Here is an 11,577-nt window from a genome sequence, read left to right on the forward strand (position 1 = left end):
CTTTTGGGATCTTACCCTCTATATTATCATCTATATTGCAAAGAATGACATAATTTATCTGATAACTAACTTCCATCTGGGATTGCTAAGAAAAAACACTTGGTTGCTGGATTTGCATACAACAAATTCATGGGAAATTCAATATTTTTGTACCATTGACCTGAAACAGGAAAAAGAATATAGATTTCTTACTATTGTTTTAAACGAAGTAGTTGATATATAGTAATTCACGACACTTTGTTTAATCTGCAGAATCAAAGGGAGAAAGGTAATAGAAAAAGTTACGTATAGAAGTAGAACAAACACAAAGAGGGCATTGATGTAGCCCTTGCAACCAAATGCAGCACCCAAAGGGAGAAAATTATATATGATTGACACAACATTTTTTGTTTATTTAGACACATGAATCATAACATACTTTACCATAAAAGTGTAAAAAAAAAAACAGGACTTTCCATTAGAGGAAAAACTGCAGGGAGGGGGGCATATAATCATATTGCTTCGGGTCATTTTCGTATGATTACAAGTGTACAACGATCAGATATACGACCCACCACCTCTCCATCACTTCTTACAGTTGACTATCATTGTTTTCACTTTCTTAGCAAGGTTTACATTTACAAACAGTCAACTGAGTTTGGGCTTCGAAGAGATCTCTCTACCTTTTTAAATATAAATTTTCCTAAGATTTTTTTATAATCATTTTTTTTAGTTAATTTTCCAGCTAATTAAAGTGCTGAGAATGCAAGGCTAGCTGCTGAATTGGCCAAGGCTTGAGACAAAAAGGAAAAGTTAATATATGAGAAACTTTCAAGAAAGGGGGAGGAAAAAAATAAGGGAGAAAATGCGTTGAAAGCAAGGGATATAGAGATTGAGAGAGAGAGAGAGATTAAAAGAGACATTGCATCTTATATTAAACTAATTAACAAATTGGTTAATAGCTTTGCTTGCAATAATCACAAGGCATTCTTGTTTGTCTCTATTTTTTTCTTTTTTAATTTTAAAGCTTGTTGCATTTATCATTTGATACCATCAACCTCTGTGCTGCTTGAAAGCTGTTTTCATGGGGGTTAGCTCAGCTCATTCATGCCTCCCCTCAAGCCTAAGGTACTACTCTCTCTCTGGAATGTTAATAACCTTGCTAATTACAAATTTTAAGTAGATGTTGCTATGTGTTGTCCAGAGGATGCTTACCCTTCAATCTGGAAGTCAATCTAATCTCTAATCACATCCGTTTAAAACATGGGAAAGCTTCATGCATTTGCTAATGATTAGTTTTGGTTTTAATCAAAGTTAATAAAGTGATATAGATCTAGAGATTGTGATTAGTGGAAGGTCTCAATCGTAGCTATAAAGTTTCTACTCAATGAACGAAAAGACAAACGACTTTACAAATATATATATTTATATATATTTTTTGCTACCTATTTTTCTACATTCTTCATAGTCTTCACATTTTTCACATTGATTGTATTGATATTGATATACAATCCTGATGTATGCTTCTAATTAAAGTAGGAAATTTTTTAATGTCATTGAAAAGTACTCAATTTCTGGTACTTAATAAAAAAATTCTAATTACGAAAAGTCATATAACATAAAAAAATTTATTTTTTCCATTATGACTCAATTCTTGTTATATGATACAAGTTATTTGTTTAAAGTATAATATTTTAAAAAATCTTTTAATAATTTAAAAAAGTTTAAAGAAATTTTTATTTTTTATTACATTTAATTAAATTTTTATATTTTTATTTTGAATTGATAAATTTTTATAATTAATAATTAATTAACTGTTATTAATTAAAATATTATTTGTTATTTATATCAAGTAAGATTTATGTGATATGTTGATGATATGATATAAAGCATGATCAAGTGATCATCATATAAATATAAAAGTATGAAAATTTAATTGAATATAGTAGAAAAATAAAATTTTTTTAATTATTTTAAAAAATTTATATCTTTATTTAATTTTTCTTTTATCATATTTTTTTTCTTAACTCTTTTATGTTTTACTAATAAGTACCAATGATTATTTCAATAAAAAAAGGATGAATAATATAAATTTATTTTGTCTTAATTGATGTCACTTCCCTTTTAATAGTTTAAACATAATCCTTTCAGAAAAACACTAGTTGAATCAGACTGGTTTCTTTAAGACAAAATTCAACGAGATAGAGTCCAAAACATTGAACATTCCATTATTTCAAACCCATTTTTTATATAAAACATTAATTTTGTTTTTTGATTATTTCTTTTCTGGGGGTAAAACTGTTGGGGTTTTGACATAAAATGTTACAATTTGATCTTGACAGGAATGGCAATAAAACAGATATGTGGATCTCTACTGTTCAAATTATGTTCATGAATGCATACACACCAAAATTAAGGTTATAGATAAACAACCCCAAGTTAATTTGCAAGTTTAACCATAGGACAAGAAAAAATATGATCAAATTCATACAAAAATGAAACGTAAAAAAACAAATTATTTACCAATGTAAACCAGTAACAATTGATTTATCTATTTATTTTTTGTGGGTATTTGTAAATCAATTTGGTAAGTGTTGCTTGGGTGCACCTGATCTACCATACCCACACGATTTAATTTCCATAGTTAACCTAAAATAGTTATGGAAAATGATTTTTGAGAAAGGCACAGAACATGGGAAATTAACTAAAAAGAAGAGCAGGCTTAATAGTTGTTAGTTCTAATAATTATTACCATCTGTTCTGGCCGAAAAAAGAAGAAGCAAGTTTGGAAGAAGCTTAATCAGTAGTTAATTAAGCTTATAAACTGAAAGCAAGTTAGCATAGAATAATTGATGTAATTATTTTTTCTTAAAGGATTTCTAAATCATTTATACCATAATGCTCCACTTATATATGAGATGTAAAGAAGTTAAAAAATAAAATAAAAAGATCAAACTAAAGTTTAAGTCTAAAGGATTGTAGTGTAATTAATTCATTAAAACTCAAAAAATGTATAATTAATTAACCTAACGTCTTCCCAAAGATTCACAAAAACCCAAACCCGAAAGCCCAGCTGAAACTCTCTCTCTCTCTCTCTTTCTCTGTCCCCTGTCCCAAATCTCACCTTACCTACTCTTTTTCTTGCTTTTCTTTCTCTCTCCCTGTGAAAACCCAGAAACGCTGTGTGTTTGGTGCTCTTGAAGTAAAATGCAGAATCCTTCAGAAACCCTTTATGGGTTCTCCTCCATTTTCCTCAAAATCACCTAAAATCTTGTTGCTTTCCAGGTTCTGGGCCATGAAAAAGAAGACCCATCACTAATTCTTTCGAGGCAATGTAGAATACAAACTAGATTCCTTTGCAGTCTCAGATGATGGTGGCTGCATTTTCTCATCCACCAACTCCTTCAGAGCCCCCTGTGCAAGAACCACGGCAAGAAACAAATACCCATCAAGAAGAAAACCCAACAACAGCAACGACAACAACAACTAAAAGGCCTCCTCTTAAAGACAATGGCTCCACTGTTACAAGAAAACCCAGAGGTAGACAAGTTTCTTCCAGGTATATGTCTCCTTCTCCTTCGTCCACTCCTTCTCCTTCTTCTTCAGCAGCAGCAGCAACAACAACGGCAGCGAAAACGACAAGATTTCCTTCACCTCTTATTTCTCGTTCGACAAATACGACGGCAACGGGGAACAAAACGACAGCGAGATTTCCTTCTCCGCTTATTTCTCGTTCAACAAATGCTAGTTCTACTTTGGCACCGGCTTCAACAATGCTGCCTTCGCTTCCTAAACGGTCTCAATCTGTGGACCGGAGGCGGCCCGGAAGTCAAGTTTCACAAGGAAACAATATTAATGCTACGGAATTATCAGCTGCTACCAAGATGTTGATTACTTCAACGAGAAGTTTATCCGTTTCGTTTCAAGGTGAGGCCTTTTCGCTTCCGATTAGTAAGACAAAGGCTCAAGTTGGTTCTGCTTTGACTAGGAAAGCAACTCCTGAAAGGCGTAGAGCTACTCCTGTGAGAGATCATGGGGAGAACTCGAAGCCGGTGGATCAGCACCGCTGGCCCGCGAGAACCCGGCAAGGGAATTCGGGTTCGAATCCGTTGTCTAGGAGTTTGGATTATAGTAGTGAAAGGAAGATGTTTGGATCTGGTGCAATTATGGCTAAGTCATTGCAACAATCAATGATGCTTGATAAGAGCAGTAGGAGGGTTTCTTTTGATGGTAGTAGTAGGCTGGGTTTGGATTTGGGAAGTGCTGCTGAGTTGTTAAAAGAAGCTAATAAGCAAAATTCAGATGCCAATTCTATAAATGAGGCTTCTTGTGTGTCTTGTGATCTTACTGCATCTGATTCCGATAGCGTGTCTTCTGAGAGCACCAATTCTGGAATGCAGGAATGTGGAGGAAGTGGGATTTTGAAAGGGAGGAGTGGACCCCGTAATATTGTTGTGTCTGCACGGTTTTGGCAGGAAACTAATAGTCGGTTAAGGCGGTTACAGGATCCTGGGTCACCTTTGTCTACAAGCCCTGGGTCTAGAATTGGTGCTTCAGCCAAGTTCAGTCAATCAAAAAGGTTTTCTAGTGATGGTGTGGTGTCTTCTCCACGGACAATGGCTTCTCCTATTAGGGGAGGTACAAGGCCTGCTTCACCTAGTAAGCTTTGGACATCTTCAGCTTCATCTCCATTGAGGGGACTAAGTCCTGCTCGTGTGAGAAATGCAGTTGGTGGTCAAATGATGGGTAATTCTGTTAATACCCCCTCAATTCTTAGCTTTTCTGTTGATATTCGGAGAGGAAAGATGGGGGAGGATCGGATTGTTGATGCACACATGTTGAGGCTTCTTTATAACCGTTACTTGCAATGGAGATTTGCAAATGCTAGGGCAGATGCTACTTTCATGTTGCAGAAACTGAGTGCAGAGGTATGGTTACCCCCCTGTCCGTCTCATTGTTCTCAGTAGGTTCAATGGTCATATCTACTTAATTTTCGTTTTGTGATATTTGGCGAATGCTTCAATTAACTTCATAGTAATAGTTGCCAAACAAGCTGAACCCAACTAGGTTATGATAAAAATCACCTATAATGCAAGTGGCAGCTTTGTTCTTGAATGATGGAATCCTGTTAGACAGCATCATGTAGGTCCTATATTGTTATTCAATATGGCATTTCATAATTGGTTTAGGTCCTATATTGTTGAATTTAAGTACTGAAGGTTGTATTTCATTAAGTTCATTAGGATCCTGGCCACCTGGAATGGCTCATTAATCCTAAAAATGTGTATAAATGTCCTTTTGATATTTGCTAAGAGATTCATTTGAGAGATGGAAGGATCTTAAGGCAATATATTGTCAGGTTTTTGAATGGTAAAATCGTTGGTGTGATTGATGATTAGATAATTGGCTAATTGCTAGAGATAAGGGCTAGTATTCTAGGCAGCTTTGGCATAGTACTTATTAACACAGGATGATGTAATATCATTGAGAAAGACCTAATGAATGTTATTGAGCAGCCTCTTTTCCCCTCTACCATTCTCTTGTTATTGTAATTGTTGGTACTTTAATTGCTTAAACATCCTTGAGTAGAATTATGAGTTCTCATTATAAAAATGAGGCTGAAGGTGGAGACCCTTAATCACATTGTTTAAAGATAGGCTTGAACTCTGGACAGTCGCAATTTATCAACAATGGATGCTGCATCAGCGGTTGTATCCCAATGAATGGTTTTTTGTTAGCCTTAGTGTCATCGTACCACTATCCCTAAGGCCCTTGTTTGTTTTCAACTTAATGTAGGTAAAGAAAGGCTGATGATCTGAAAAAATTAAAGTCTCATTCTGATGAATTTGATCTGCGATGTCGAAGTAGATGAATTATTATGGCTAATCTTCTGTGTCTTTCTTGTCATAACTATGAATTTATAAGAGCTTTTCATTCTCTTCTTTTTACTATTTTAAATTTGTGTAATGGAAGGTTTAGTGGACATGTGGAGATTAGAGATAAGCTTGCTGTTGAATTACCTATACAGTAAGTTGGGTTAACATCAGGGTCTGTCATCAACTGGCCAGTGATGCTCTCATTCTGATGTTTATTATACTTTTTTTCTGTTGATTACAAGAGAGAAGTGAATGGTGCTGACTGTTATCATAGGTAGTATTAGAAAGATTGCTATGGTTCTAATATTCTTTAGGATGTAAACACTCTCTAATAATGACAATCAATGTGTGAGCCAGCCATTCTGTCTTATTTTTACACTTACATCACTTAATGGTGTTGAGGAAAGTTGGGGTGCAGGGTTTTGCTATGTAATAAATAGGAATAGTTAAGTTTTCTTTTATCATTGTTGGACACAAGTCAAAGAGGAAAAGAGGACTAGGTTAAGACAATATTGTGAGTTGAGGTTTCACATGATGGTCCCTGATAAGTCTGGTATGTTCATGTCTAATGTTCCTTCTTTTGTACCAGAAAAATCTGTGGAATGCATGGGTAACAACATCAGAACTGCGGCATTCTGTCACCCTTAAAAGAATCAAGTTGCTATTGCTGAGGCAAAAACTGAAATTGACTTCCATCCTGAAGGGACAAGTAAGATTCCAAACTTCACTTTTCTAAAGTATTGAATTGAATCTTGGTGGACCCTTTCATTAAACGACTGCTTTAGCTTTCTGATTATGTTCCTACCTTCTTCATATTTATAATATGTTTGCTCTTAGTAGTAAATGAATTTCAAAACCAAAATGCATAGACAAACTGTCGCATGAATCTTGGCAGGACTGCAAACCAGCCTCTGCGTTTAGTTATTTGTCATTCAAGTTAATCCCGCCTGAGTTTTCTGATTCTTCATCTTAGAAACCCCAATAGTTGTAATACCTATGTGCTCATTGCCATTCATCTTTTACATTTATTGCTCCAGCAAGAGTTTCTGAGCTCAATGATAAGTGATGTTAATGTGATTCAATAAATTCCATTATGTTGATTGTTAAGCTTCATGTGATGCTATGCTTCACCTATTTCCACCTCTTAGGGCCTAAGTTACATTTCTGACACTCACTGCTCATATGCAGTCACATGAACTAGAGTTATCCAGCCAGTTATTCCAATCCCGTGAAAGGAGGAAAAGGAGGGGGGGCAGGGGGGGGGAGGGGAGAGCATTGCTTTGTTGCACTATGGAACATTTTATAGCAATGGTCTTAAAGGCTTCTAGAAAAATTAGTGATACATCCTCATACATGCCAGGACCAATGTTTTTGTTGAATTTTGAGCATGGGCATCCATAGAAGTAGCCATACTCATGCTGGACATCAGATGCCTGAAAATGCTTACACACTCTGACACTAAAAAAGATTGGTTTTTGTAAGGATATGCTAGGGGATATGGAAAGGACATCATTAGAAGATCTCTGACTGGTAAATGACCGCAAGAGCATCATAGGTGAAAAGAGGGATGGGGTCGATTTGAGAGACTAGGAAAGAAGAAAAGATAGATCTGATCTGGAATAAATATTTTCATGAGGAAAAAAAAAAGGGAGCAGAGATGCGAAAAGAGAGATAGACCACTAATGGCCAGTCAGAGAGGAGAGGGGGAGACTAGAAGAGTGTGTATGATGGAGAGAAGGGTTTTGAATCCGATCTGGTTGGTCCATATCATTCCTATAACCCATGTCTGTATCCATGCTTTCATATTCCAGAACAAAGCATGTGCTGCATCAGTTTCAGTTGAGTTCCATATAGATAAAAAGTAAAGAAAAGCAACATTATTAGGAATAGTTTTGATGAGAAGGAAATTATCAAATTGAGACTTGGTTAATTATAATGAGGTTCTTTAAAGTTTTCAATGATGGTCTAAGGGAGTTGTGGCATTTATACATAGCCTTGGGGCTTTACTAATCCCCATAGAAACCTACTTTAGAAGCAGTTACCATTTACTTACATCTTGAGTAGGTGCTGAATATTGGTCCTAATCAAAACACTAAAAATGGAAAAAAGTAAACTAGATTTAGTTATGGGTAAAAAACACTAAGACCCCGAACTTTTGACCATAATTACACGTGGGTCTATTAGTTTTCAAAATGGATAGTCCGTTTCAGAAAAATATTTTTGCTGGACACATAAGTCTTGCCCTTAGTTAACTGTCAATGTCTTCGTTGGTTTGACGACATGGCAATTTTACCCTTCATTAATTTTAAAAATTACCACTATATAAACTATAATTTTCATTTTTAAAATTGTTTTCTCTTTCAAAAAAAAAAAATTGCTCTGCAAGTCTCAGCTTGGCAGCACTCCCTTGGGGAGCACCAAGGGAGCACAATATGGCCAGATCTGGTGCTCCCCGGCCACAGGGTAGCCAGCAGGTGAGAAGTAGGGTAGAGAGATTTTTTTTTTTTTGAAAAAGGGTGGAGAAAGAAGGGTATTTTAGACATTTCACAGTTACATGTTAATGCCGTTTACACGTGTGGGGTGGATTGTCTATTTCGAAACTAATGGACCTGCGTGGAATTATGGTTAAAACTTAGGGGTGTTAGTGTACTGTATCCTTTAATTATTCTTGTCTGCAGTAGTGAATGTTACAGTGATTTAGTGATGTCTGATTTTTGTTCACCTTCTGGAGTGAGAGGAAGACAAAACGAAAATAAGCAAAGAAATCTTGGAAAGTCAGGAAGAGAAACTTTTGTGTTATATATATTTCAATCCCAGCAGGAAAAAGGCAGTTGATGACTTGATGTTTGACTCTTCCTCAGTTCATCATGTTGCCCTTTCTCTACTTCTTATTGCATACTTGTTAGAACAGCTCTCGTCCTTTCCATTCTCAGTTACAAGATGCTGGTTTTTAAATCATGAATTTTCTCTTCATCATGACTAAAATTTGTTATAATTGTGAGTGTAGATAGCTTATTTAGAAGAATGGGCCCTCCTTGACCGAGATCACTCTAGTTCTTTGCTAGGAGCAACTGAAGCTTTAAAGGCCAGTACTCTTCGTCTTCCAATAGTTGGAAAAGCAATTGTAAGTTTCTTCGTTTTTCTTTTTCCCCTGCTTTTCAATGTACAATATATTAATGATTTGGCTCATTATTATCAGTGTGGTTTAAAATGTTGCTCTTGCTTATCTTCCCCTTTTCTGTTTTCTCTCATAATAGGCGGATATTCAAAATCTGAAGGATGCTGTCAGTTCAGCTGTTGATGTGATGCAGGCAATGGCATCCTCAATATGCTTACTATCATTGAAGGTAAAATTTATTAATTCAATCTTGTAGACACTAGTGATAAAAAAAAATCATTAACTTCTTCCATGTGGTAATTATTTGTATTTCTGCTACTTTAGTGAAGTTTATAAATAAATGCCACAAACACAAGAAAGTTCTTAAGTTGTGTTCTTGCTGTTGTGTATCAATAAGAGCAACAGAATAACAAAGTTAGACTTTGCTATCCAGTTGCTTTTGCTATTTGCTTTTTGCCTTTTTTTTGGCAAAACACAAGCAGAAAGCAAAAGGCAAAAAGTAAAAATGAATAGAAAACAAATAACAAATAGCTAAAGCATCAATCAAACAGAGCTTTAGAAATTACTTTGTTATGATGTATTTCACGTTTTGCTTGTTTTCTTTAATACGTATATTTGCTTGATTGAGCCAGTTAAAGGCTTGATCTAAGCTCTGTAACAAGCCCTTCATTTGGGTTTTGGCATTAGGTAAAAGAAAACTGATTATAGCTGTTGAATATGGAAAGTGCATTTAAAAGTTAAAAAATTCTTGTAATTCAGATCATATGGTTTAGTGGGCTATATCTGACCGTAATCTGCTTTCTGACACAGGAACGGCATTAACACGCTACTTACATTTTGTACTTTTGCCTTTTCCCTTTTGATTGTTTGTTGACTTTGATTTAATGCCTAGGCTAGTAATGTAAATTGTAGATGGATAAGAGTGTGCTCCGAAATGAATGAATAAATCACTCAACCACAAATAAGAGTTTTGAGGCTAGATAGGCAATGACACCATCTATAAGCTGGCCTTAAAAACAGGGATGCAATACACCACTTTGGTGGGCTTTCTATTATGGGAAAAGAGAACTGTTTATTTAAATGTAATGCCCAAAGAAGAGAAAGTTAATTGACAAATCCCTTCCAGCTGATCGGATTCTCTCCAACAGTCAGATCAGACATTTTTGTTGACAGGAACTGTTATTGCTGGTCCAGAGATATTTAGTAATGTTCCCATTAAAAAACAGATATCTATTCATTCTTCAGACTTTCCAGCATTCTTCTCCTTCATCCCTGACCTGAGGCACCAAATGCATGCTGATTTTTTGCCTGTGGCGCATCTTGTTTTGCAGCCGCTGAGGTCATTTCTAAGTTTGTAATATTAGTGTTACACCTTGACGGAACATATATAACATAATGCTGTTGAAATATACCTGGACAAGAAAGGGGAAAAAAACTCTAATGGAGCCTGCACACCTGAAACAAGGGGTGAAAGAAGAGAGGAGAAAGAAGGAAATCTTATAGTTTGGTGGAGCTTGTCATTTCTATGTTTAACCTGAACTTGCACTTTAAAGGGGCAAATCTGCCTAAATGATCTGAAATCATTTGTCCTTTGCAGGTGGAGGAAATGAATTCTTTAGTGGCTGAGCTTGTGAGTGTGACAGCAAAGGAAAGGATTTTGCTCGAACAATGTAAAGATTTTTTGTCCACATTAGCAGCCATTCAGGTAAATATGGCATTTTGTTGTAGTATTTTCCAAGATATTTTCTGCTTCATCTGCTCAAGCGGTTCATTTTAAAAATCTTGACAATAGGTTAAGGACTGTAGCTTGAGGACACACATTATACAACTAAATCGTGTACCCACTACCGGCAGCCTGACAACACATGTGTAGAACTGATCCCATTTGACTACTCACCCTAAATGCTAACAATTACACCCAAACTCATGTTTTTCCAATGGGTGGAGGCGGCACTGGACAAAATAAGAGCGGATTGAATATAGCTAGGTTTGGCTTCTCATTTAGCAGTTTTGGAACCAGTTGTTGTCTTCTATGGTCACGCATGTATTTTTGCATCTGAAGATTAGAGGAAGTGGCGTTCCCTTTCAACTGATTTCTGTATACAAAACTCTCTTATGGGTTTTTTTCTTCTTCTTTTTTTTAATCTTTTTTAGGTAAAAGAAAGCAATGTATATGTAAATATGTAAGTTCATCTGATAACCCAATTACCATGTATTTCTTGGCCTACTTTGATTAATCATCTAAGTATGATCTTGTTGATGCTTGTTCAATCCATTTCCATTTTCTCCAAATTCATTGATGTTGTGCGAGTGTAACCAAGAATCAGTGGAACCCTGCTTCTTTGTCCGAGTTTTTCGGACTAGGGTGAGATGGGTGCTAAGGTTTCTGTATCTGAGATGGATGAATATGATCAACATACATGGCTCAGAATTAAACATATGATTCGTGACCACGAGGAAGAGTCACAAGGGACCTCACGGGGGGCAGGAAAAATTCTCTCCAATCGAAGATTGTTACACAAAGTCCCCAACATACTTGGGAGTTTGGAGGGACAAATTATGTTTGAATTGCAAATTTGCGATGGTTAGTGTATTAATGAAAGT

At 35.8% G+C, this 11,577-nt stretch overlaps 1 protein-coding gene across 1 annotated transcript; it reads left to right on the top strand.

The window, feature by feature from the left end:
* The first annotated feature begins 3,046 nt into the window (after positions 1-3,046).
* Positions 3,047-11,244, top strand: QWRF2 (QWRF motif protein (DUF566)). The gene is made up of 6 exons (XM_021427077.2): positions 3,047-4,907; positions 6,445-6,564; positions 8,863-8,979; positions 9,113-9,202; positions 10,571-10,678; positions 10,766-11,244. Exons 1-6 carry the CDS (start codon positions 3,348-3,350, stop codon positions 10,844-10,846), a joined length of 2,076 nt encoding a protein of 691 aa, XP_021282752.1. The 5' UTR covers positions 3,047-3,347; the 3' UTR covers positions 10,847-11,244.
* The last annotated feature ends 333 nt before the right edge of the window (positions 11,245-11,577 follow it).

The sequence above is a fragment of the Theobroma umbraticum genome, unplaced genomic scaffold (assembly GCF_002168275.2).
Source record: "Theobroma umbraticum cultivar Fairchild unplaced genomic scaffold, ASM216827v3 scaffold_30.0, whole genome shotgun sequence".
Lineage (NCBI taxonomy): Eukaryota > Viridiplantae > Streptophyta > Magnoliopsida > Malvales > Malvaceae > Theobroma > Theobroma umbraticum.

What these genes read in the sequence shown, in the direction of transcription:
- QWRF2 (XM_021427077.2), top strand. Translation starts at nt 3,348, where the DNA reads ATGATGGTGGCTGCATTTTCTCATCCACCAACTCCTTCAGAGCCCCCT. An exon ending in CAATAGTTGGAAAAGCAATT is followed by an intron (nt 8,980 to 9,112) that starts GTAAGTTTCTTC and finishes CTCTCATAATAG; the next exon opens with GCGGATATTCAAAATCTGAA. An exon ending in CCACATTAGCAGCCATTCAG is followed by an intron (nt 10,679 to 10,765) that starts GTAAATATGGCA and finishes TCTTGACAATAG; the next exon opens with GTTAAGGACTGTAGCTTGAG.